We start from the raw sequence: 24,798 nt of genomic DNA on the forward strand, positions 1-24,798 counted from the left end.
ACTTGCACCTGATTCCTATTTTGGGGAACCAACTTGCACATGATTCCTATTTTGAGAACCAACTTGCAAAATAATTATAGAAAAATAACTAAAATTCGTTTTTTTTCAAAAATTAATGCAATAAAACTATTTTTCATTTCAAATCTCGTTTTTTTTTTAATTCAGATATCAAATTGAAGATTTTGTTTTTAAAAATCCAAATTGTCACAATAAATTTTTTCTTCAATGTGATTTTTAATAGATTATAAAAATCTTAAATGTGATATTGAATAGATATAAAAATCTTGAATGTGATATTTAATATTATTTTTTTATTGCATCAATTAATTTTTTCTATTAAATTGATTTTTTTTTTGTATTAGTAAAAAACAATTTTTATTGTGGTAATTTGGATTTTTTTTTTTTTTAAATCTTCAATTTGTTAACTGCATTTTTAAAAAACGAGATTTGAAATGAAAAATAGATTTTATTGCATTAATTTTTGGAAAAAAAAATTGTAATTTTTCTAAAATTATTTTGCAAGTTGGTTCCCCAAAATAGAAATCAGATGCAAGTTGGTTCCCAAAATAGAAATCAGATGCAAGTTGGTTCCCCAAAATGACGATTTTGAAAGTTGGTTCTCCAAAATAGGAATCAAGTGCAAGTTAGTTCTCCAAAATGACGATTTTGAAAGTCAGTTCCCCAAAATAGGAATCAGGTGAAAGTTGGTTTCATTTTAGTGCAATTTTCCTTAATAATAATAATAATAATTATTATTATTATTATTATTATTATAATAAAATTTTACTCTAAAAACAAACAATGGGAGACTTTGGAGGAGACTTTCACCCTATAAAATATAAATTATTATCCCTCTTTCACCTTCAAACAAAATGAAAACAACCCTCTTGTTCACCGGAATATTCCTCGCCGGAATCCTCCTCCTGCAGCCGGTTACATCCCAGAATTGTAACTGTGCTCAGAACTTGTGTTGTAGCAAGTATGGTTACTGTGGCACCGGAGACGCTTATTGCGGAAACGGTTGTCAAGGTGGCCCGTGTTTTCAACCTCCTCCTACAAATAATGCCGACATCCCCGGTATAGTGTCGCCGGCATTTTTTAACGGGATTGTTGCCAAAGCTACAGGCAACTGTCTGGGGAGAGGTTTTTACACACGGGACGCGTTTCTTAATGCCGTCAAAAGCTACCCACGTTTCGGTACATCAGGTTCGGTTGCGGATTCGAAACGTGAAATCGCTGCTTTCTTTGCTCACGTTACTCACGAGACCGGATGTAAGTATGTTACTAACGTTTTCTTTTAATAACCAAACATGTTTAAAACACGGGTAATTTTTAACCTGTAACTGCTAGATCTTATAGTTATTAGATACTATAGCTATTGACGACGTGGATGTCCAGTTGTAAAATTATATTCTGACTTTTAGTTACGTGTAAAAATGTCACATTAAAATTAACCGACGTCACATATGAATTATTTAATAGAAAATTAGAGAAAAGAAACTAATGGGCCGTTTACTAAACGCTTATCTGGTAAGTGCTTACCGGGCAATTTTCCTCACCGGATGAACATGGCAAGGGCCAAAAATCTTATCCGGTAAGAACGATGATAAGGATGGAGAGTCTTACCCGGTAAGTAAGAGTGACGACTTTTATCCGGATAAGCGTTTACCGGCTAATTGTTGCATAGGATACACCGTTTTAATGTACTGCAATCTTATCCGATAAAATAAATTATAGTGTTGACTCTTGCTGGTAAATACTTACCGGATAAGCATTTGGGTAAATGGACCCTAATTGTTACACTCAAAATATATATAAATTAATATTAACTTTGTTAACTTTTTAATGTATTTTACCCATAAAAGATGTAGCCAATTTTGACTTTTCGTATATGGAACCACAGTCTTTTGTTACAGAGAAGAAATAGATCGTTCAAACAAGTACTGCGATCAGACCAACAACCAATATCCATGCAACCCTAGCAAGAGTTATCACGGGAGAGGTCCGCTGCAAATCACATGGAACTACAATTACGGTCCAGCCGGGCAGAGCCTTGGGTTTGATGGACTCAACGACCCCGAGATCGTGGCTAGAGATCCTGTGATTTCATTCAAGACCGCTTTGTGGTTCTGGATGAACAGGGTTCATCAAGATTTTGCTTCTGGTAAAGGGTTTGGAGCTACAATCCGAGTTGTCAATGGGATGGAATGCAACGGTGGGAACCCCAGCACCGTGAACGCTCGTGTCAGGTATTACACCGATTACTGCAATCAATTTGGTGTCGAAACTGGCCCTAACCTTAGGTGCTAGACTTCGGTCATGTTACCATGTGTAAACCTACACCGGCTTGGCTTATACGGTTTTTCATCAGTGAAAACCGACACCAATCTGGCTAATACAGTATGTTTTCAATTTTTGTAGTATGTGAAAATAGACGTTCTCTTTCACTTTCGTATTTCAGTCTGTTGAAATAAAGACTGTAATAATAAAAAAGCACTGCTTAACGTGGTTGATCCTTGTAAAATAAAAATGTTGCATAATTGGTCCTTATATGTGTCATCAATAAATTACAAGCCATTTTCAATAAACCCACATAGCCATATGAACTAGTTGGACCAAAGATGTCAAATATCACAGTTACTAAAAAAGAAATTATATTGATTATATATGAAAATAAGCATATACGTATTACATACAATTCCATACTTGTAGCCATAAAACAACTGCAAATAAACAACTGTTTTGCTCCTTTTGATAGAAGACAGGTCTGTATAGATCCCACCACTAGACCCCACGTCCCCACCTCCACATGGGATATGCTGGGCTTGTGGCTATAACACTAGTTCAAAGGCAGAAGAAATAACTTGCATTACCTTTCACAAAAGTTGAGCCTCAATCATGCTGGCCCTTAACAAGAACAAACCAAATGACCTAGAACCCATGTAGCCAGCGGTTATCTGGGTTTGACGGTGCTTCAAGGTTGCCGTTGAAACTCATAAGCTCGCAAATTGGAACTGGTTCATTTGCCTTCACAAAGTCGTTAGTATACCGTTAAATTGGTAATGTAGGTGCGTAGAAGATGATTCTATTCGCTCCATGCATCTCGTTTAACCCTCACTCGTTCCCCCTCAAAATGGATGTATTTCCATTTACTTAGGTACTTCTTAAGGACTAGTTGTTGTTTCTCCTTTTCACCTACTTTCTGAAAAGCACGGGCAACTTTCTTCACGGTATCTTCGTCTGGTTTTACCCCGAGTTCCTCCATGTCTGCAAACACCTGATTATTTACAAGATTAAAGTTTGACAAACCAACTCAAACCAAACATCAGGAGGTGGGTCTAAAAAGAGTAAGATGTACGTAGATCTAACCTCTACCCCTGTATATCCCACCAAGTGGGACCTAGGGAGTCCAATATATCCCACCAAGAAGTGGGGTTTAGGGAGGGTAAAATGTACACATACCTGATCTCTATCCTAAAGAGTAGAATGGTTGTTTCCTGAATACCCCAAAATCCGACAAGCTAGTTAAGAGTAAGGGACCGTTTACCAAATGCTTACCGGGTAACCACTTACCGGCAAGAACAATCGCCCTCACTTACCTTATTAGGTAACATTATTGGCCACCAAAATGGAATCGTTCGTAAGCTTCTTAAACTCGGTAAGCGCTTACCGGGTAAAAGTCTTTTTCATCAGTTACCTAGTCTTTGTTATTACTATGGGGTCTTGAATCCAATGCCCCAAAAACCTAAGGGTTCCTCCGGGATGTGCTACCGTAGGCTCTGGGGAAGTCGGAATATGAGAGCACTCATCTTGGTAGAGAGACAGTAATTTATATTTTTCCGGTCCTTGTTACACCTCTTACCCGGTAAGATTCTCGGTCCATGCCATGCTCAATTGGAAAGGGAAGTGACACTTGGTAAACGCTTACCCGGTAAGCGTTTAGTAAACGACCCCTAAGCTAACATACAAATGGAAGCAGGTACAAAAAAAGACATAATGAAGGTAAAGAAACTACACAACCCTGTGTACCTCTATTATGTTCTGAGGCATGTTATGATGAGCATAGATGGATATCATTCTTGAAAACAACCTTCTTGAGATGGATCTTTGATGTGTATGCAAAATCATGTTCCAAAATGACTGTGCTTCATCTACCCTTTGGTCCATATCAAATGCCAGTAGGAGGGTGTCAAATGTTCCCATTGTCATTCCTTGACCTTTGCCAAACATCCATTTGGACACCTGTGTAACATCGGCACAACAGTAAACAAGATGGCTACACACCACTGTATTCTTAACGGCTTCCATTATTTATCGAGTCTTATAATACATACATACATGTTTATAAACCAAACTAGCCTGGTAAACAGGATGGCTCTTGGTTTTATCACAAATGACCCTTTTGGGGTTTTCAACTTTCATGCAATATTCACATCCTTGATTTGTGATTTTCAACATTTCGTACAAAATCAAGTATACACTTTTCTCGTTATCATCCAAACCAAAACTGACCAAACAGACCCAGTAATCCTGCATGCAGTGTAAGATGTGTGCAACCATCCCTCTATCCCAAAGTGTAGAGAGGTTGTTTATGAATAGTCATCATTTTTAGCTAATGAAACAAATGTCACATAGGGAGAGGTTCAAATAAGAAGACTAAATATCATGAGAAGGTAAGAACGGAAGGTTTATATGTGAATCATTGAAAAATCAATATGAAGATTCATATGTGAACCCATATGAATAATTCGTAACATGGGTTCACATATGCATCTTCAAATAGATTTTATCGGATTTTTTCAATGATTCAACATACGAACCTTCCTTTAACCTTTCCTTCTTACCTTCTCACGATATTTAGTCTTCTTATTTGAACCGGCCCCTTTCTACATAGTAGCACAACCATTCTATAGAATCTATTAAAATATATTTTATATAAATGTGCATTGACAAAATGCATTTCGGTTTCGGGAAAAACATGCATTAATCCCCAATAACAAATACTCCTTCCAAACCAAAATAAACAAGAATTTTGCTCAAGAAGGTTATTTCCTATCAAAATGATATGAAATTTCCTTGATCAAAGGCTTGTATATTTTGGTATGGAAGGCGTATTTGCTAGTATTATGAAGGCTTATGTTACTTCACATTTTAAGGCTTTTTTGTATGAGCTAAAACTATGTGCTTAGTATCATTCATTGTGAGTATTGCAATAACATTCATAAGCTTTTAGAATATAGTTTTCATACTTGAATCACTCGTCTCCATTGCTTCTGCTTCTTTAAGATATTAAGAGCCTTGGCTACTGCTATAACCGGGAACTCCGTCTCCCAAGCTGTCCATTTATCAAGTTCTCCATAAACAGCTTCTTTCTCATTTGGCAGTCCACAAACCTGTAAATTAGCCATTCCAAGCCACTTCAAATTTTAATTTGCTATAAACCCATTATATAAATGAACTAAAATGTAGAAAGTCAGTTTTGGTCCCTGACGTTTGTCCGTTTCAATGAAAATCGTCCCTAAACTTCATTTATTCCAAATTTGTCCTTGACGTAGCAATCTTTTGGTTTTCATCCTCCAATTAATATATAAATGAATTGAAATTTACCAAAATAACCCTCATTTAACTGGACTTAACAGAAAAAGATAAAGGGCAGTGGTGAGACGGACAAAACCAAAGAAGTTTTGCAAAGGTCGGGAAGAAATTTGGAATAAATGAAGTTTAGGGATGATTTTCTTTAAAATGGACAAACATCAGAGACCAAAACTAAAATTACTCTGAAATGTATAAGAAACTATTTATCATGACTGAGCATGATCTCATTTCTAACATACTACCAAATCCTAAAAGAGTTTGGGGGAAACGGATGAACTTATTAAGATGTGCACTTACAATTCGAACAAGATTAAGTGCCTTTTGCCCGGATGCAGCAGAATCTTTCCTACTCCATAAGTGGTGTTCTGCCTTGCTTGGCTTTTTGATAATTTTCCTATAGTATTGTTTAGAGATGTCATGAAAAGCCTTATAAGAACAAACAAAATTAAGTACATATTGTAATATTAGCTCACTTTCTCTAATCCTATGCCAAATCAAATGGGACTTCTGAATTTTGGTTTTGCTTCAAATAAATTAGACATTTTAGCTTTGCAAACCCGTTTATCGATATCATATTACTTCTAGTGGTTTCTTTTCAAATAAATTAGACATTTTTAACACTTTTGACCAAACAGATGGTTATTTTATGATGGAAAGAGCTTTTTACCCTGGATTTCTATATTTGGTATATGAACATGTGAAACAAAACTGTGAGCAATTGTTGTGCGAATTTTCAGCAAAAGCACCCCATGTGCATGTTGGAAAAGCAGATTTTTGTTCCCACTATCAACATTTTATAAATTTAATATATGTGCAAATTTGATAAATCTCTTTCAAATATAGAGATACATTCGACTTCTACAAGTATATTCTAGATTGAAATTGATATGAGTTCTTTTAACTTGTGAAAACCATTGTTATAAGCACAAATATGTCAAAGGTCAACGGTGCCCAATTGGTTTGAGCTTGGGCTCCGAAGGTCAAAAGTGCCTGGAGGGTTCAGATTCGAATCCAAGGAGGAATAAAAATCCCCTTGCAGCCACGGAGGTTCAAATGCGGTGACTCCGGGCTACCCGCGAAGCAGGTGGTCGCCCTGGGATTAGCGGCTCACATAGCGGGTTGGATATCCAGGTTAATCTAAAAAATATGTCAAATATTTCTTTTATACAACCCAAACTAGTTTAGGATAAAAGGCATCATTATTGAAAATGATTTTAAATAAAGAAAAAGGGATTACTAAAAAGGAGAATTAGCTTACCCCTCTATAGCATTTAACTTGATTATTTGTCGAGAACTTTGATTGTTGGAACACTTGACAACATGCTGAATTGCCTGTGTAAAATCTCAAACACGGCTGTAAGAGAGAAAACTCAGAACCTAATACTCCTAAGGTTATATACAGTTTCAATTTTGAAATCAATACAACCACTTTTTTAACTTTATATTTTTTTATGGCTTTTAAAGATTCTAGAGAAAAACAAATTCTAACTTTATTAAACTTCAAAAACAGGTTAGGACAAATCGAATAATATTTGTGCTAATTTTGCAACATTCATATGAATTTTGCATTTGAGAAGTATTGGGTACATCAAAATAATTAGTAACTTAAAAAAATTGAAAACACAAAAGAATTCACTATTAAGAATTTAAGCTTGCCTTTTGTCTGGTAAATCCTCCGGGGGTTTGAACAAAGGAGAACTTTTTTATTCCAATGATACCTATCTAACAGCAAAAAAAACACATGCAAAACAAATTTAAGAAAATAAAAATGTGAAGATAAGTAGAAGGAAACTGAAAAAAGATCATTCTTATGACCTGCTTTTGTTTAGCAGAGGAAGTTGGAAATGACGTTTGAGTTCTCAGCATGATTTATGATTCCATCACCTTTGTTTCAAAAAGTTCTGTCCGTGGAGCTGAGCCTGAAACTTTTGAAATTAAGTGTGCAAAATGCCAACAAAACCAACAACACCATAAAAATATTTATCATCAATAATAGTGCAAGTCGGGGGGGGGGGGGGGGGGGGGGTCTTCTCGAGACGAAACCTGTCTATGTCTATCTTTCTCTTCATACAAAGGTAAGGACTGTGTACATCTTCCTCCTCCCTCCTTCCCATATCCTACCTCCAAGTGGGATATTATGGGTCTGCTTGTTCCACTTCAGTCAAAATGTGAAACCCCTTTTTATCAAACCAAATTGGAGCTCTTAGAGCATCTCCAACAGATTCCTCAAAATTTCTCCAAAATGATGAGCCAAAAGTCAAAATCTCCAACAACAAAAAAAATACATTCATCTCCAACAGATTCTCCATTTTCGAGAATCCAACATTGATTTATAATATTAAAATATTTTATTCATCTATTACAATATTATTTCTCTCTCTAAATAATTATTTTCAAAGTTTTCTATTGGTGCTCACACTTGGTAATCATTTTTGGAGTGATCTCCATATTTGGAGAAAAAAATCATTCTCTATCCTACTTTCTCCATCTTGGAGATAGTTTTGGGGAAGCAGTTGGAGCAAAACATTGGTTCGTCCCTATTTTCTCCATTTTCCCCATTTTGGAGAAGATGTTGGAGATGCTCTTAGGCCTCTTTTTCATCTATATTAGTCCCCCTCCGTTCAATAATTATATTAGAAGGAAGCTATGGTAACAAACCCGTCGGTACTAAATTTAATCTTTTAAGAAAAATCGACTAGCTAGATTCAATTTCGTAATACAAGAAACAACATTCAGTACTTCTTTATTATCAAGTATTGTTTTTATTTTGAATTCTGGATTTCAAAACATGTGACATATAAACAATCATGGTGCAGCTCAATAACTCTTCATCATAATCTGAACTCCACTTCCATTTACACAAATAAACAATTCATATACACAAATCTTTAACTTAAGGATTCTATTCGGATTAATAGAGGATTTGTGACATTCGAGTTCAGGTATTCAAGTTTCAAATTGATAATGAACAATTCATAAATAAATAAATAAAAAGTTAAAACAGGAATAAGCAAGAGAACTCTATAAACATTTACTACTTAATTGTCAATGTACGAATTCTAGATTGCTTACCACATTACCAAGTCTTTACACTTCCATCAGCTAATCCAATTTGAAACCCTTGATTGCTTTGAGCAAATTTGAAACCCCTACATTTCCAAACATCAAATTTGTACACATCAAACCAGATATTACATGAATCCATCGTTTATACAAACTGATTCAAAAAGCTTTTATCCCACAAAAATATGAAATACACGAGACAACAAGAAATCTTTCAAGAGTTCACAATATTAACAATTAATCATCAAAAAATCAGCTTATCTTTCGGATATGTTATTACAACTTCTTGGAACAACATAAGAGAAGACAGAAAAGAAAACCCCACTGGCGCATTTCATCGAACACATCATAGGCATAAAACAAAGAGCAACCAATCAGTAGTTCAGGACACCATGAATCACGCGATGAAGGGATAACTTACCGGTGACGAGGGCACACACCGGCGAGAGAAAGAGAGCGACGAGCTCAGAGCTAGGGTGCTCCCTTGCCTTTGGCGCAAAATAGCTCCATTTGGATAATGCTTTTCAGGTAAAATAATAAATTAAGAAATAAACTTTACTAAAAAACGCATTTTAACAAAGATGGAAACGGCACAGGTAATATGCAGCAAATGCAACCCGACCCGTCCCATATGCGTTCAGTAGAAATCCTTTTTCGGGTTCTCGTTTAGGGGAAAAAATGTATTTTAAAAATGGATCAATTATATATTAAAATATATAATATATATCGGGTGATATTTTTTACTTTTTTTTCTTTTTGATATGATTCCATACTTCTTAATAATTTGTTCCATGAAGATGATGACTGTTGTTTGTCTCTAGTTGTATCTAGAAAAGACTTTTGTATTGTTTATTGATGATATGGGACTTTAAACAGCGTAAGGGTCTCGTGGTTTTACTCTCCCCTTGAGAGGTTTCTACACTAAAATCGTGTGTAACGTGTGTGCTATCTCTGTTGTTTATTTCTGATTTGGGGGGCTGATTATTATGTATTTAGTATACCTATTTTTTGCATCCTTATAAGTTCATATAAGTCGGGAAAGTTTTTTGTCCAACGAAGGTTTATTCCGCATTGTTGTTATCGTTGTGACGCGTTTTTCCATCATCCCTGAACCCGCTTCGGGTATAAAAACAATAGGTGTTCCCGCCTGTTATCAAATAAGCCATGAAATCTCAGCCCTGTTAGCGGGGTTACCTGTAGGCTGCAGTTACCCGACCCAATGCGTAAAATTTCCAACATTAATCATTAATTAGCCAACTTTTTTAGAAGATAATATATAAAATAGCCGTCTTGTTTTCAAAAATTATCTAGAAACATGTTCGTGTAATTTTTTATTCGAATGATCAATTGAAATTTTATTTTGGTTTGGTTGATTTATTGTGGACGCCCTTGGTGGTACTTGCATAAGTATATGACCGTAAAACAAGTTAAACGGTTATTGAGTGATTCGAACTTTAACTACTTCAAGTTCAAGTACAAATATTAGCGTGATTTATTGAAAACACGACTTTCCAAATCAATTCCTAAGCCTTTTTCGGCAATCACAATCATCACACAGAATGCGGTTTTCGGCATTGTTACAGTGGAAAGAAAACAAGTAGTATTGTGTTAGGAATAATTCCCTTCTTATAAGATGCACACTGAAAACATACATATAGCATAACAAATGTCTTTCGGTCTTTCAGTTTGTAGAAGAAGCTAACTGCTATATAGAGACCTGATCCCTCGAATGTCATCTGAATTCAAACGTTTCGTTACTCCTGATTTGAAGGAAGCCCACATTATTGCATTTTGAAATTGGCTATGACCAAGCCCAAGTAGGTGTCCTATTTCATGTAACGCCAATGTCTCCACATCATAAGCATTTCGAACAGCTCCGATGACCCAACGATCATCTGCATCATAATGGAACCTCCCATCTGTAGGTGCAAAAGCATGGGCCAACACTCCACCAGGCCCATCAAATGGGGCCCCATCTCCATGGGCTCTACGTGCGAAACTAATCTTTAGGTCAGCACGACGGTAAGTTCTAGCTCTTGAAAATGTAAAATATCTAGAAGCAATAGCCCATTTGCTAAAAGCTCGCGCAACAGGGGGCATGAATCGGGTAGGGAAACGTGATCCAAAAGCATACGTTAGATGTCTTTTTCCCTTGGGCCATTTTGGTCTACCTGGAAAGAATCGATAATGAGAGACTGTATGTAAAGAGTTATTGCTATGTTGGTGTGTTTCCTTATCAGGAAACCCACAACGAGGCATCACCATCTTCGATACCGTTGGCCCATCAAGCTTCCCAGTGTCATTCAGATGGTAAAAGACCTGGTACGATTTGAGGGCTGCCTCAAGCTCGTCATCAAAATGGTCCTCTTCAGGATGCGTGACATCAGGGTTGTTCTGGTAGTTTAAGTATCCAAAATGACCAAGATATCGTTTAAGGTCACGGATGCCTTTTACATTCTCGCCCTTACCACACCCCTGCATGTTTTTAAGAAACCCAAAAGGTGATGCATCCGAGTTATTAACCAATAACCCGTTTGGTTCTAAATGAGGGTACTGAAAATGCGAAAAGACTGATGATACGAAAAAAACAAGAAAGAGAACACATGAAAAGGGAAAGGAAAATTTAGACGTCATCGCAGAGACAATGTTCAAAGTCTGAAATACAATTATAAGATACAAAACCTCTATTTATACCAGTTTTCTCCAACTTATTTATTTATTAATTAATTATTTTAAAATCCATGAAAACGGTTGAGAAATTCTTTGATTTTGATACTAGGATTCATTTTGTTATTAAATATTTATTAAAAAATTGTCATAATAATCAAATCTTCCAATAATCTATAAAAAGTCAATAAATTGACTTCCATAATCATTAAAAGTCAACCGACTTGCCCCCATGTATGCAAGGTTTTATAGCAAACTTATTTAACCCAAACTTATTTTAGGGTTCTATTGTAAAATTATTTAAGAAAATATGAAATAAACTATTATTTTTTATAAAATAATTATTAGAAGAAGTTTTAAATATTAATATTATATATACTATATTATAAAGTATTTGACAAAAACTCTTAAAAACCATTTTTTATGCATGAAGTACTGTATATTTATGCATATTACTTAAAATTCAAGATTACAAGTAAATTATGCATAAGTACAATTTATTAAAGCTTCATATTTGAATTCCTATAACTAACTGCGGATAAATATAATAAGATAGAAGATAAGCATCTCATTTTAAATATATAAAAAATCTAAAATATAATTAGGATAATTATCGAGTTCTAACAAAATAATTAATAATTATCTTTATAAGAAAATTATATTATTAAACCAAATATAAATTATTTCGTTATTAGACCTAAATTAAATTATAATAATAAAAATTGAATTAATAAATTACATAAAAATAGGAATTTTAAATAGTTAATTTAATACTAATATCGATATATTTTTGTCAAATTTTTATGATATTTTCGAATTTATATTTTATTCAAAAATAAAAACATCATCGTTTTTTCAAAATCACATAAGACCATACTATAACATCGACTGAAATAAAAGAATAAAATGAAATATTAAAATCAAGATGTATCTCGTTGTATTGCGCGAGTATCCTTCTAGTATTATAAATTTATTTTATTGTATTTTATTTTTAGATATTCAGAGTCTGTGTTTTTTTAGAAGGAAAAAAGCTATTATTAGTTTCTTATGTTTGATTCGTTAAGAGGTATGGTCATTTAGACTTTTTTTTTAAAAAAAAAAATCAAATGCACTTATGTCTTATTGTCCCCTTATCTGGTAAGAGGTAAATCAACATCTTATTTGTCTCTTATTGTTCTCCAAACCCTCAACAATGACGATTCTCAACCTAAATTGATCCTTTCTCTCAATCGATACTTGCGAAATCGATCATCGTCTCTCTCAATTGATGTATTTTAATAGGATTTAAATGTGTTAAAAGACCATCAATGGCGAAAAATCGTATAAGAAGAAGAGTTAAGGTGAGAAGCGTGAGAAGTGATCTAGACTCTTGATCACATTAAATCTCAAAACCACACATGAATTGTGCTTAATACGGGTATTGATCTAGTGCATATCATCCTAATATGCATTCAAGGGTGGAGATCGCTTCTTACGCTTCTCACCTTCACCCCTCTTTTCACCGGAACCCAACCATACCGTCAATGACATGTTTTCGTTTAAATGAATGCTAATTATATAATTTAAATATAAATTTCTTAATGATGATGAATAAATATGTGAAATTGTATAAATTCATCTATAAATTCAACACTATAACTTTCTAATAGATAAAATAAACAATTTAAACAAATTCAAATATTCATCAGTTTACAAAAACAAACAATCTTATTGATTCAGATTTCGGCCTTCATCACCACCTTTTACAAATCATAAGTAAAATAAGACTTCAAATTTCAGCACTTCTTAAAAAACAAACATCATCTTAAAAAAAACAGTTATGGATGAATGATTGAAGGATAAGATTCCATTATTATATTAATTTATAACCAAATCTTAATTTCATTGGATTTTTTTAAAAAAAGAACATCGTACTTGGACTGTTTTTTCATTCGAATGTTTAGTGGATATCACATAAACGTGGATTACTCGACCTCAATTTAAATAATAACTTTTATAATATTTGATGATTCCGAGTGTTTTTTTGAAAGACGACAATCTATTAAAACCAATCAACACAACTGAAACCCAACGAAAACCTACATGAGATGTTCAATAAGACAAAAGTAACAAACAATCGACCATAACCAATTGACAAGAATAGGCGGGTGGGGTATAGAACTGCAACATTCAAGACCTAGAGAAAGCTGTAACCTAATGAGACAACTATCGGCATGAGACAAGTTGGATATTGATCAACGAGTCACTACGGCCACACAAATTACCGAACACAAGTTTATTTCATGAGTACAAAATCGAGCAAAGGGAGGTCCAGACCATAGCGTGCCACAACTTACTCATCGAGGACGTTGTAGAAAATAACTCGGATAAAATCCAAACTTCTAAAACCAAGGCAATAGCCCTTGGAGTATGGTTGTCTGTGAAACCATAATTATTAGTTAAAATACATTTTTTTCTTGTAAAATTTACACCGTTAGAAAAATCTTGTCAGATATCCTTGTAAAGAGTTCAATATTGAATATTTTTAAAAATTAGTTATATTTTTAATGTTGACACAAATAAAAAAAATATTAATTGCATGCGTATATGATAAATACAATATTTAATCTAATCTCTATTAAATACACATTTGAGTCGATGTTTGCCATTGATCCTTCTTGAATTTTTCTAATAAAATTTAACGTAAATTTTAGGGTTATTTATTTTGAGTTAATACAAAGTTATTTTTTTAATTCAAGATTTATTTGTTAATTTGTGATACCATTGTTAAAATCCACCACTTCATATGTTTTATATTTATTATTGGGTTAAATGTATAAAATAACAATCTACTTTCATAAAAAAAATTATTATAGTATTTTACTTTTATTTTTCTTTATTACAACAATATATTTTCAAATTATTTTTTATTAAGGCATCGCACTTTAAAAAATCTATCCATTATAACAATAAATAACCTGTTACTTTTTAAGCCGATTAACCCTTGACTTTTTTTGCTTATGTGGCTTTAATGAGGTGAAGTGGATGACACATCATTTTGATGACTTAACTAAAATAAAAATAAAAACATATTTCAAATTATTATTAGTAATTTTCATTTTTCATTGCTATGATTTAAAAAAAAACATTTAATTTTTTTGACTTTTTCTTATTAAATTGCTTCTTAAATAAATATGATACATTATTTTCGAGATATATTTATTTTTAAAAAAGGTAACACTGCTTATTTTATGTTGTTCAAAAAAATACATATCTTTTAAAGTTCTCTCTAAAATATTAACGAAATAAATTGTGATTTATAATTTTTCGTATGATTTTTTAATATTGTTATATTAATAAATAATTCAAAAAATCTAATTAATTTAATATACTTATACGTAAAGTAAAAAAATTTAACAAATATAATATATTTTTTAAAAGATAATATTTTTTTGGTAAAAAAGAACAATTCTTATTTTTATTTTTTGCAGAAAACACAATTTTTTTTAAAAATGTTAGCGAGATAAGTTGTGTTCTACTAGTTTTATTAATATTGGTATATTAATGAATAATTTTAAAAAAATTAATTCATTTAATATATTTATTAAATAACATGTAAAATATCTAAATATTAAAATTAAAAATATATTTTTTAATAAGAACCAATAGATGCTATAATAAAATAATTTTGAAAGTACAACGCTATAATAAAAAAGTTACATCACTATAATACATGTGAACAACCTACATGGACAATGAGATGACATAGAAACATAATATAATTAATAAATTTTTCAAAGTACAATGTCTTAATAAGAAATAGTTTGAAAATACATTATTGTGATAATAAAAACTGAAAAAATATATAACCTAAAATTAGAAGTGTAAAAATACAGAAGTTAAAAAAAATTAAATTTAGAAAAATAAGTCGTATCTTGTATAAAAAAAAAACACCCCACCTTACACACGCTACGGGCCTTATGGTAATGGCGGAGATACATCTCATGCCATGGCGCATCTTTTTTAGACACTCAGGTCAACCGACAATCCATTTTGATGGTTAAGAATGTTGTTGATAAAGTAATTGATTATGACTCTTACCGGTACGCGTAAACGGCCCCTTAGCCTAATTCCATAAACAAACTACAAGAACCACATGGGAAATCAAAATGTCCAAAAACATTCCAAGGTTCTCACATCACTAATTACATGAAATCCTTGTGGTTTTTAGCACACACCCAGTAAGAGATGTTATCTCTGTTTATTTTCGGATGTTACACGGTATATTGCATGATATCAACATAGTTCGGGCCTAACAAATAAACGATTGTTTGATAAAGATCAAGACGAGTAACAAACCGTTTTTAAGCCAAGATCGTTCAGAAACCAATCATCAGAAGATGTAATCTGGCAACAGGAGAGGAAATCTAGCAACTTCAACCTCAAACGGACTTCCTTTTGGATCTGCTAATCTACACACGGAATAGGCAAGTGCTTGTTATCACGCTAACTGAGAAGATTAGAGTTGTAGATGCAACAAATGTGAGAGCACGAGCCACGAGGGTGAGTCCAACCGGGGGCAAATACATCCCAGGCCGGCTGGTCCGACCGGGGGCAAATACATCCCAGGCCGGCTGGTCTGACTGGGGGTAAATGCATCCCAAGCCGGCTGGTCTGACCGGAGGCAAATGCATCCCCACGACAGCTAGTACGACCGGGGGCAAATGCATCCCAGGCAGGTTAGTCCGAGCTGAGGCTAGTCTGATGGAAAAAACCATGGAATCCTAGTGATTGAGGTTACACCCTACCCCTCCCAGACCCTAATTTCGAGTGGATATATCCGGTTCGTTTTGTTTGGTTTGGTTTTACCCTTCAAAATGCTAGGAGGGTTGCCGATCATAAATCATTTCATAACAAAATGCAGTTAAAAGTTAAAGCCACGGAAATTCGATTATGATGTGATGGGTTTTACTTGCCAAAAATGCATAAACTTGTATTGTAGAGTGTGTTATACAAACCTGCCGGGGAGAAATGTGAAAGAACCCTCGACGGATCCTGGTGAACACGCGGAAGTTGTGCAGCTCTCGTAAACGAATTCTTTCTGCCCTGGACGTAAGAGGGGAAACTGTAGATAAACAAAGCGTAAGTCGCTTGGCGTGCATAAAGAGCAACATTAGCTATAATTTCTATAGAAATTATGAGGTCTTCCAATAACAAACACAAGAAGAATGGAACAAATTCTCATTCCATTGCATGAAAATTACAACTACTTTCGTTTTGGCATGTTCCATACAAATTGCAACGTTTCCTTTTTCGGCAACTTTTTAAGCTAAAACTATTTATTTTCCCAAATAAAATTGATGATGTTGAATTGGATTTAGCAGATACTGTCCTCCAATTATTGACACTATAACAGAATTACAGAGCAGCAAATAGTGGGAAGGAGTGGGGCATCCTTGCAAAATAAGTGGGAGCCTGGGAGGAACGGGGTTTGACTGGGGGCGAACCTATATAGGGGTATAGAGTGGCCCGTGCCACCATTTCATTGTTCCGTCATGATGAAAAAAGTTGTGTTTCTGAAGGATACCAAAGTAACATTTCGTTGCGGCCCTTATATTTCTTGAAACAAAACCAAAGACAGAAGTTCGTGATAGCAGAGTTGGTGTACCTTAAAGTTCCCCTTCGGAAGGGCAAGGGTTCAAATCCTGCGTTAGATAATTTCCTATTTTCAGCATCTATATCTTTTATTTTTGAATTTTTTTGGAAGAAAAGATAACGAGAAGGGTCGAATATGGGATCTCTCCTTGCAAAGGCAAGGAACCAACCAACGGATCTGTAACGATTTAGTGAAACAAAATGATAATAAAAACTTGCATGAATCAAAAATTTCCTTCCTTGACCACTTCTAGTGGACGACCTTCTCGACTAGTCATAGATAAAGATCCAAAAGAAGAGGAAGGGTAAGGTAAGTGAGGGCGGTTACTCTTACCACCTACCAACAATCTAATCTGGTAAGGTAACTGAGGGTGGTTCCTTTTACCCATTAAGCGTTTACCCAATAAGTGTTGGTAAATGGCCCCTTAGTACGTTCTATTGTGTGCCTCATTATCTATTGTTGAACTAGATGGATGCTTAGAGCTTCACTTATAATTCTAATGTTGTTCAAGCCATCAGGCTTAACAATTACTCCATCTGAATCAGCTTTAATGCATTTTCTTCATAATTTTTTTTGGTAACGTGGGTGTCTGGCCAGCTTGTGCACACCTGGACTAATCCCAGGAGGCCCTGGAAGATAACAGCCCGGATATTCCCAATGGCCCTAAGGAGACTTGAACGGGCCCTAAAGAAAATCCCGAGCACGTGCTTTTTCTTCATAATTGGTGCTGAAATATGTGGAACCACTGTGAATCTCTCTAAGAGAGCCCTTATATAGAAAGGGAAAGTTCCTGCATACATAACAGTTTTGATGGTACGTGTCTAGCCGATGCGAGATTCCGACAATTAGTAAGTTCCATATGTGTATGTATAAATATCTCTGCTGTTAATTGCGCCGCTATAACGGTGGTACAGCAGTTCACGGTCCTCGGGAGAATAGCAGTGCCGACAACAGCGGCGCTTTTTGCCGCATTTTTTGACCACAACTTTCAGTTGCAATAGCTGAGCTAAACCCGCTATTTTTGAACTGCTTTTTACCATCGCGATAACTGCTATATCACAGTTTTCTGACCATGATTTCAGATTTTAACCGCCTTAACAACATAGATAAATATACATGTGGGTGGCAGCATGTATCAACTCCTACACAATGAATGGTCATGGAAGGTATTTAGGATCGATGAGAGTAGGGCCTCACGATATATAACGATGAGAAACGTGTGAGCAAAAATATTTGAAATCAGAGAACATCTAACCTGGCCTATCACAGCTTCTCCATTGATATCTTCCACAACATTCTCATTCGCTTTGATTATCCAGTGTCTCCAATACAGTTGGCAGGAATCGAAGGACATCCCATTGATAACACATCCCTCGGGTTTAAGACACATACGGATCGAGTAAGCAAACATATATTTCTTAGCTGCTTGCAGAAGGTCGCTGAACTCCGGTACAAACACAGCAGAAGCACGAACCTGCGATGCATTTACTATCTTTCTCAGCTATTTTACACACGGATTTTAATTTTGAGGCAACAACGTTAGATTATAACCCAAACACACAAAATCATGGCACCTATTGACCAAATAAACATATTTAACGGTTCATACACACAAACACCCAACATCAAAATTCCGATTTTCACCAAAATCATTTGATCATAAACCAGAACTCATATATAGACAAGTGGACAAAATAAAACACCATGCATAAATGGAAAGAAACTAGGAAGACAAAGCTCAGACGTTAATGACTTCATCAGATGTATTTGTGTGTGGGCGCATTTATAGAAAATCCTGAAAGACCGTTATGGGGAATCTGGGACTTGTCTAAATCAACAAGTTGCTCACAGAATGAAAATTCATTTTCGAACATTTGTCGCTACTAATACAACTACGAGGTGGACTTCATAATTTGTAAAGGTTTAGGGAGTTGTACATTATGCTATTATGGTAGTATGTATACAACAAGAATCATTTTACCCCGAACTAGTTGGGGAGAGCTGAAAATGAAGCCACGAGAAACTACTAAGAGGTGAAAGGCAAAATTAATTGCAAGGATATGAATCCCAAGGCCCAAGGGAATGAAAGAACAAAGATAAATTATTAAAAAGTAAGGAGCTTGTTATATTTACCAATAGGGAAAAGTTCAGAAAAAACTCGACAAACTTTCCCATTTTGAATGATTAAGTGCTTGAACTTCTTTTTTAATGAAAGAATCATTGAACTTCCTCATTTTGAATGAAGAAATCATTGAACTTTCTCATTATGAATGATTAAGTCCCTGAACATTTTTCGAATAAATAAATCATCGAACTTTTAGAAATTGGTTACCTACATCCTTTTAACCCAAAAAAAGCTAACTGTGACTGGCTACGAAGATTTTAACGTAAAAATAAACATAAATCAGCTTTACCGTTCCCAAACCCTACGAAATTCAAACGCCTCACACACATCGCTCCCCCGGCCACCCCTCGCCTCCCCCATTCGTTGTCCGTTACCGTCCATTGCCGTCGTTAGCCCCTACTATCGATCTCCCTCTTTTAGATCTTTTCGGTTTATCGATGCTCCCTATTTTACAACAATTTAATGGAGTACATATAGACAAATCAGTAAAGAGGGAAAACCAAAAAACAATCAAAAAGAGGGAGGTCGATGGCAAGGGCCAACAGCGGTGATGGGCGGTGATAGAGAGCGGACAACGATAGGGCAGCCACGGGGAGTGATGGTGTTGGGTAAGAGGGGTGTGAATGGTGTGGGATTAGGGAACGGTAAAAATGATTTAGGTTTTTTACTTTAAAACTTTCCTAGCCAGTTATATGCAGCTTTTTTGGGGCTAAAAGAACGTAGATAACCAATTTCTAAAAGTTCTATTGTTTATTTATTAAAGAAAATGTTCGGGTCTTAATCATTCACAATGAGATAGTTCAATGGTTTTATTCATTTAAAAGAATTCAGTGACTTACTCATTCAAAATAGAAAAGTTCGATGGGTGTTTCTGAACTATCCCCTTACCAATAAACTATTTATTCCTTCTTAGCCCTCTTATGGTTTAAACATCAATTACTATTTTATCATCCAGGTCAAAATAATCCAGATTAGAAAATCACAAGCAGTAATATTCCATCCCAGAATAAGTGCTCACATTTCATTTTAATTTGTAAAATAAGTGTTCTCTTCCAAAGTAAGTGTCTACTTCCCAATTCTACCCTTAATTATGAGATGATGAAATTCAAAACTCCCTCTATATTTAAGGGTAAAATTGTTGTTTAGTTAATTAAAAAGTGTAATAATTACACATTTTAAAACTGTGCCTTATTCATTATGGATGACGGAGGGAGTATGAACCAACACAAAAGAAGTTTGACGTGTAAAGTAGGTTTAACTACCTGAACACCACCAGTTGTAGCCACGGAACAAAGGGGAGGTTGTTCAGGGAATAGACTGATGCTTCGAATATTTCCTTCTTTACGTACTTTAATATTCCCAGTTTCAAGGCGACGGACATGTTCTTCTAACCATAACAACATGCCATCTTGTTGGCAACCACTTCCGGAATCATGCACTGAAGTTATCAATCCCTTTGGTACGCACGCCATCATTTCTCGATTGGTTAAAAGATTCCTGGTGCCAACAAAGAGTTGACCCTCCTCACAGTCGAGAAAGAATATCTTTTCGGTGTTAGTGGAAGAAGCAGCCATGACAATATACTTGGGTCTCGTAAATCCAAGGTGACGTACAATATCCTTTGTCTCTCGGATTACGAGATTTAACGGCAGCAAGAAAACATTCACAAGATAGTTATAGAAAGAATAACCTCCAATCAACCCACATAAATTTTTACGCATACTTCCGCTTGATGTATCACTGCACGGATCTTGTCCATCACAGAACCGGTAAAGAACCCTAGTAGGAAGAGGCAGTTTCACTTTTAAGGAATTCTCTAACTCTTGTATCTCATCCTCGGACGCACCCTTACGAAGAGTGGGCAAAACCTCCGGGAAATTTTCTGTTAACCAGCTTCGAATTCTTCCCCAGATGTTTTTCACTCGTCTAACCAGCGGCCACGGATACATACCATAAGCTTGTCTCCATGCCCCATAAGCCGCCTAGAATGTTGGAAGAGAGCTAGAAAATATACGTTATGATCATATCATAGGCATCAATTTATAATTTCTCATACGAAAGAAACAAACACCATAAATATTTGCATATATTCAAGAGGTTCCAGTCACTATATATGCAAGGCTTAAAGAATAAGAAGCGAATGTAAATGTTAACATACACGTTCACTTCAACCAGTTTTCTTATCTTTTATCAAACTTGCTTATATTAGTGATGAAAACTCGTGTAACAGTTTGTAAGGTGTAAGCAGACATGTGAAGACCCCCGGCTTGTAAATACGGTTTTGAGAAAAAAAGGGTCCAACACTAGGACTTCAATGGGGGGACACACACATCCTAGTAGAACTTCACCTAAGGACACTTATCTGCGGAGTTTTGATGGGATCCAAAGTTTTTGGAATCCTCAATCCAAATTCTATTGTATTTTCGCCAACTTCATTTCTATAACGTTTTCCGATCATTTTTGCTTTCTTCTCATTCATTGACTACTTAATTGAAACAAAACAAAAAAGACAAAATGTCCCCAAGTTGAATGGGAGTTTGAAGTCCCCTTCAATAAAGGAGTGCTGGAATCAACAAATTAGGTCCTCTCTATTGCAAAAGACAAGATTTTCTACCATTTTTCCCTTTAAATCTTAAAGCTTTCATTTCCAATTGTAAAACCACTATGCATTTTGTTACAAATTCGAAACCAAAACTCTTCTATTTGTAGATTTTGATGGTGATAAAGTAATTCCCCCAACTCTTCTCATATTCATCACAACCCAGAGAAAACTGGATTAGGGCTCAGGCCAAATCGTTGTTACCCTCACAGCATAAGTCAACACGAGCGACGACTTTCTATAATTCTTTCAAATTTTCTACCATCTCACTCATTACATCAAAAATCATCGACAAATAAAACAAACAATTAAGTAGATTGAGCATCGACATTCACATATGAATATAAAACAAAACGCAAAACTGGATGAATGAATTACAGGGTCAGTGAAATGACCTTAAAAGAGGGAGATGGATTGCCGAGAGGATCAATTGGGGAAGAGAGGTTGAGTTCTTGAGCACAGAAAGATGACCACAGAGATTCATCGGAAGCCCACTCCTTGAAAAGTTTATTAACACAAGCCACAGCTGCTGCTTCAGAAGGTCCAAGTTTCGATATGATAATGTGAATAGCTAATCCTCCAACGCCCTCTAACCCTATCGATGGTCTGATCGCCATTGTTATTGATCAAAATCTGCAAAGGAAAGGATTTACCAGTTCTTAAATTAGGGGGTGTTTGGGATTTGCTTATTTAAAACAAGCATATGTTCTTATTAACTTATGTGGTGTCAAACCGGAGTTTTATAAAAAGTGTACCAGAACGCAATAAGCTGATAAGTTGTTTTCTAGTGTTGGCAAATTTTGCTGTAAAATGATAAAAAAGACATTATTCCACAACTAGGAGATCAAAACCATTGAATCTGTAAGAAAACATAAAAACCCTAATTAATCACTTTAACATCTGAACTACCACATACCCAACGGCATAAAAACAATTTAGTACAAATTTGAATAAAAAGTTCACAAAAATTTGAATAAAAAAAAGCTATCAATGAGCTATTATTCATCAGAGTCCTAATCTCTCACCGATGAGTTTTTTTTTTTTTCCTATAAATGAGCTATTATAATCCTCATGAAACCATATTTTTCTTAAAGTTAAGCAACTATCCAACATGAAGAAAGCTTTTACAAGAAAACAGCTTTTAAAATTAATGTATGAGAAACAAGCAAGAAAACCACAGAGGAAATCGATTTATCAGAGAGGAAAACGAGTGACAGCAAGATATCGACCGATTTTAAGAAATCACAGCGATGGATTGCTAACCTGAGGAAGAAGGTCGCTTACGTGAGGAAGAGGTCGATCTTCGAGTTCTGCAGGATGAAACAGGTTCGATTTCTGGTATCATGAACACCGACATTTATCACAGAGGAAAACGATTCGCAGCAAGATATCAACCGATTTGAGAAATCACAGAGATGAGATTGGTTACCTGAGGAAGAAGGTCGCTTACGTGAGGAAGAGGTCAATCTTCGATTTAGGATGAAACAGGTACGATTTCTGGTACGACTGCTTGTCAGTGAGGCGTAAGGGGGAAGAAGAGGACAGAGGTCGAGCGTAGTTGGTCGTATGGTGAGTAAAGGCAGAGAGGGTTAAAAACGTAATTTGGGGGCACCGTTTAGATGGTTATCGATGCCTGCTGCAGTGCTGCGGACGAGTGACTCAACATGTGTAGATAATTGACACGTAAACGCTTCATAACTTGGGGCACCGTTTGTTTGTGATTTAGCCGACAAGAGTAGTCGAGTTCGTAAGGGGGCTGGTAATGTAAACTCAGGGAAGTTGAGGGGCAAGGAACCAGAACCCCCAAACATGAGGGGTTTGTTTGCAAGAAAAATAAGACATGCTATGCTAGGTTGATAAGTTTTTAAATTGATGGAATCCTTTAAATTCTATTAAAATCCGTAAATTAATGAATTTATCATTCATTGGTATATAACTAAATGAATTGAATTTCATTCATTTGCATCTAATTTAACCAACACCGCTCATCCCCTACCCCCATCGCGACCATGCTACTAGTGTAACAGTCACGCCCTAGCCCCTAACCCTTCACCACCACACAACTACTGTCGTTGTCAGAACCACCATCCAACCCTGCCTTAACCCGCACTCCCACGCCACCTACCACCACATCAATGTCATCGTCGTTACAACTACCACCCCACCACCGACCACTATGCCACTATTGTCTTCGTCATAACTACCCCTCGGCTACTACCCACCCACGTGGGTGGCAGGTGGAGTGGGATGGTGGTGGGCGCGAGGCAAGGGAACCGAAGGCGGTGGTCAGGGCGAATAGGAGTGGGTGGGTGGTGGTCGGAAGTAGGGTGGGTGGTTGGTGCCACCCCTGCCACCACCAATTCTATTATTGTCTTCATCACAGCTGCTACCCCCACCCAACCCCACTTTCGACCACCAATATCATCATGTCACTAATGGAGATTCCAATTCTTTTAAGAGATTTCATTTTAATTACTACCAATCAAACGAGTGGTCAAATTTCATTTCAATTCCATCAAAGTCAACTTCCTTTGAGGGATTCCAATTCCACCAATTTTCGTACTATGAACCAACATACTGTTATATGTACTCATCGTCCTTTCTTTTAAGAAAAAAGAGAAAAACATTATACTCTTATATTTATCCCCATTCTATTCCATCCACCATGATGGTCGTCACCACCACTACCATCGTCGTCACCACTATTATTATTACCATTATCACCTTCACCCCCACTGTCCTTACCGCCACTGCCTTTATACCCCATCCACCACCACTACCTCCTCCACACCGCCACCACCATTATAGTCAATGAACCAAACAAATAGATCATGAAGAGATGTTTTGGTAATTAATTACTAAACTATTATAATTTTGGGTCCATAACTTCTATTCAAGCTGTTTGTGTACCTGCAGACGATTCCAAAACATACGACTTTCTGGATGTAGATGGTGATATCTATATAGATGGATCAGAAGTTTTATTTAGCGAACCAAACAAACTTATTTCAGTTCTTCTAACAAATTTTATTCTAATTATTGCCAACCAAACGCATGATCAAATCTCATAAAATTTCATTTCAATTCTTTTGATAAGTTCCAATTTTGACATGT

The 24,798-nt window shown here is 35.5% G+C and overlaps 4 protein-coding genes across 10 annotated transcripts; 1 reads left to right on the top strand and 3 right to left on the bottom strand.

The window, feature by feature from the left end:
* The first annotated feature begins 851 nt into the window (after positions 1-851).
* Positions 852-2,508, top strand: LOC112529172 (endochitinase EP3-like). The gene is made up of 2 exons (XM_025140290.1): positions 852-1,272; positions 1,904-2,508. The coding sequence occupies exons 1-2, from the start codon at positions 873-875 to the stop codon at positions 2,308-2,310; spliced, it is 807 nt and encodes a 268-aa protein (XP_024996058.1). The 5' UTR covers positions 852-872; the 3' UTR covers positions 2,311-2,508.
* A 129-nt stretch (positions 2,509-2,637) lies between these two features.
* Positions 2,638-9,158, bottom strand: LOC112529169 (pentatricopeptide repeat-containing protein At4g18975, chloroplastic). The gene is made up of 9 exons (XM_025140287.1): positions 9,080-9,158; positions 8,668-8,744; positions 7,411-7,514; positions 7,252-7,317; positions 6,854-6,927; positions 5,893-5,989; positions 5,250-5,393; positions 4,030-4,242; positions 2,638-3,277 (listed from the first exon to the last, which is right to left on the bottom strand). Exons 3-9 carry the CDS (start codon positions 7,459-7,461, stop codon positions 3,086-3,088), a joined length of 837 nt encoding a protein of 278 aa, XP_024996055.1. The 5' UTR covers positions 7,462-7,514; positions 8,668-8,744; positions 9,080-9,158; the 3' UTR covers positions 2,638-3,085.
* Positions 9,159-10,239: 1,081 nt separating this feature from the next.
* LOC112529168 (metalloendoproteinase 1-like) lies at positions 10,240-11,292 on the bottom strand. Its single transcript, XM_025140286.1, has one exon. The coding sequence runs from the start codon at positions 11,290-11,292 to the stop codon at positions 10,357-10,359; it is 936 nt and encodes a 311-aa protein (XP_024996054.1). The 3' UTR covers positions 10,240-10,356.
* A 4,171-nt stretch (positions 11,293-15,463) lies between these two features.
* LOC112529167 (F-box protein SKIP16) lies at positions 15,464-23,241 on the bottom strand. Of its 7 annotated transcripts, none has more exons than XM_025140282.1 (7): positions 23,114-23,241; positions 22,948-22,994; positions 22,080-22,317; positions 20,348-21,067; positions 18,216-18,434; positions 16,323-16,429; positions 15,464-15,776 (listed from the first exon to the last, which is right to left on the bottom strand). In XM_025140282.1, exons 3-7 carry the CDS (start codon positions 22,299-22,301, stop codon positions 15,698-15,700), a joined length of 1,347 nt encoding a protein of 448 aa, XP_024996050.1. In that variant the 5' UTR covers positions 22,302-22,317; positions 22,948-22,994; positions 23,114-23,241; the 3' UTR covers positions 15,464-15,697. The 7 variants fall into 7 exon arrangements, with proteins under 7 accessions (XP_024996050.1, XP_024996049.1, XP_024996046.1 ...); XM_025140281.1 differs by having other exon boundaries at positions 22,969-23,019; XM_025140278.1 differs by having other exon boundaries at positions 22,948-23,019.
* Between the last annotated feature and the right edge of the window lie 1,557 nt (positions 23,242-24,798).

Source organism: Cynara cardunculus, assembly GCF_001531365.2.
Source record: "Cynara cardunculus var. scolymus isolate 2C chromosome LG 16, CcrdV1, whole genome shotgun sequence".
Lineage (NCBI taxonomy): Eukaryota > Viridiplantae > Streptophyta > Magnoliopsida > Asterales > Asteraceae > Cynara > Cynara cardunculus.

What these genes read in the sequence shown, in the direction of transcription:
- LOC112529167 (XM_025140282.1), bottom strand. Translation starts at nt 22,301, where the DNA reads ATGGCGATCAGACCATCGATAGGGTTAGAGGGCGTTGGAGGATTAGCT. An exon ending in ATCCATCTCCCTCTTTTAAG is followed by an intron (nt 21,068 to 22,079) that starts GTCATTTCACTG and finishes CCAACATTCTAG; the next exon opens with GCGGCTTATGGGGCATGGAG. An exon ending in CTACAACTGGTGGTGTTCAG is followed by an intron (nt 18,435 to 20,347) that starts GTAGTTAAACCT and finishes AATGCATCGCAG; the next exon opens with GTTCGTGCTTCTGCTGTGTT.
- LOC112529169 (XM_025140287.1), bottom strand. Translation starts at nt 7,461, where the DNA reads ATGCTGAGAACTCAAACGTCATTTCCAACTTCCTCTGCTAAACAAAAG. An exon ending in CCTCTGCTAAACAAAAGCAG is followed by an intron (nt 7,318 to 7,410) that starts GTCATAAGAATG and finishes TTTTGCTGTTAG; the next exon opens with ATAGGTATCATTGGAATAAA. An exon ending in AAGTTAAATGCTATAGAGGG is followed by an intron (nt 5,990 to 6,853) that starts GTAAGCTAATTC and finishes ACAATACTATAG; the next exon opens with GAAAATTATCAAAAAGCCAA.
- LOC112529172 (XM_025140290.1), top strand. Translation starts at nt 873, where the DNA reads ATGAAAACAACCCTCTTGTTCACCGGAATATTCCTCGCCGGAATCCTC. An exon ending in CGTTACTCACGAGACCGGAT is followed by an intron (nt 1,273 to 1,903) that starts GTAAGTATGTTA and finishes ATGGAACCACAG; the next exon opens with TCTTTTGTTACAGAGAAGAA.
- LOC112529168 (XM_025140286.1), bottom strand. Translation starts at nt 11,292, where the DNA reads ATGACGTCTAAATTTTCCTTTCCCTTTTCATGTGTTCTCTTTCTTGTT.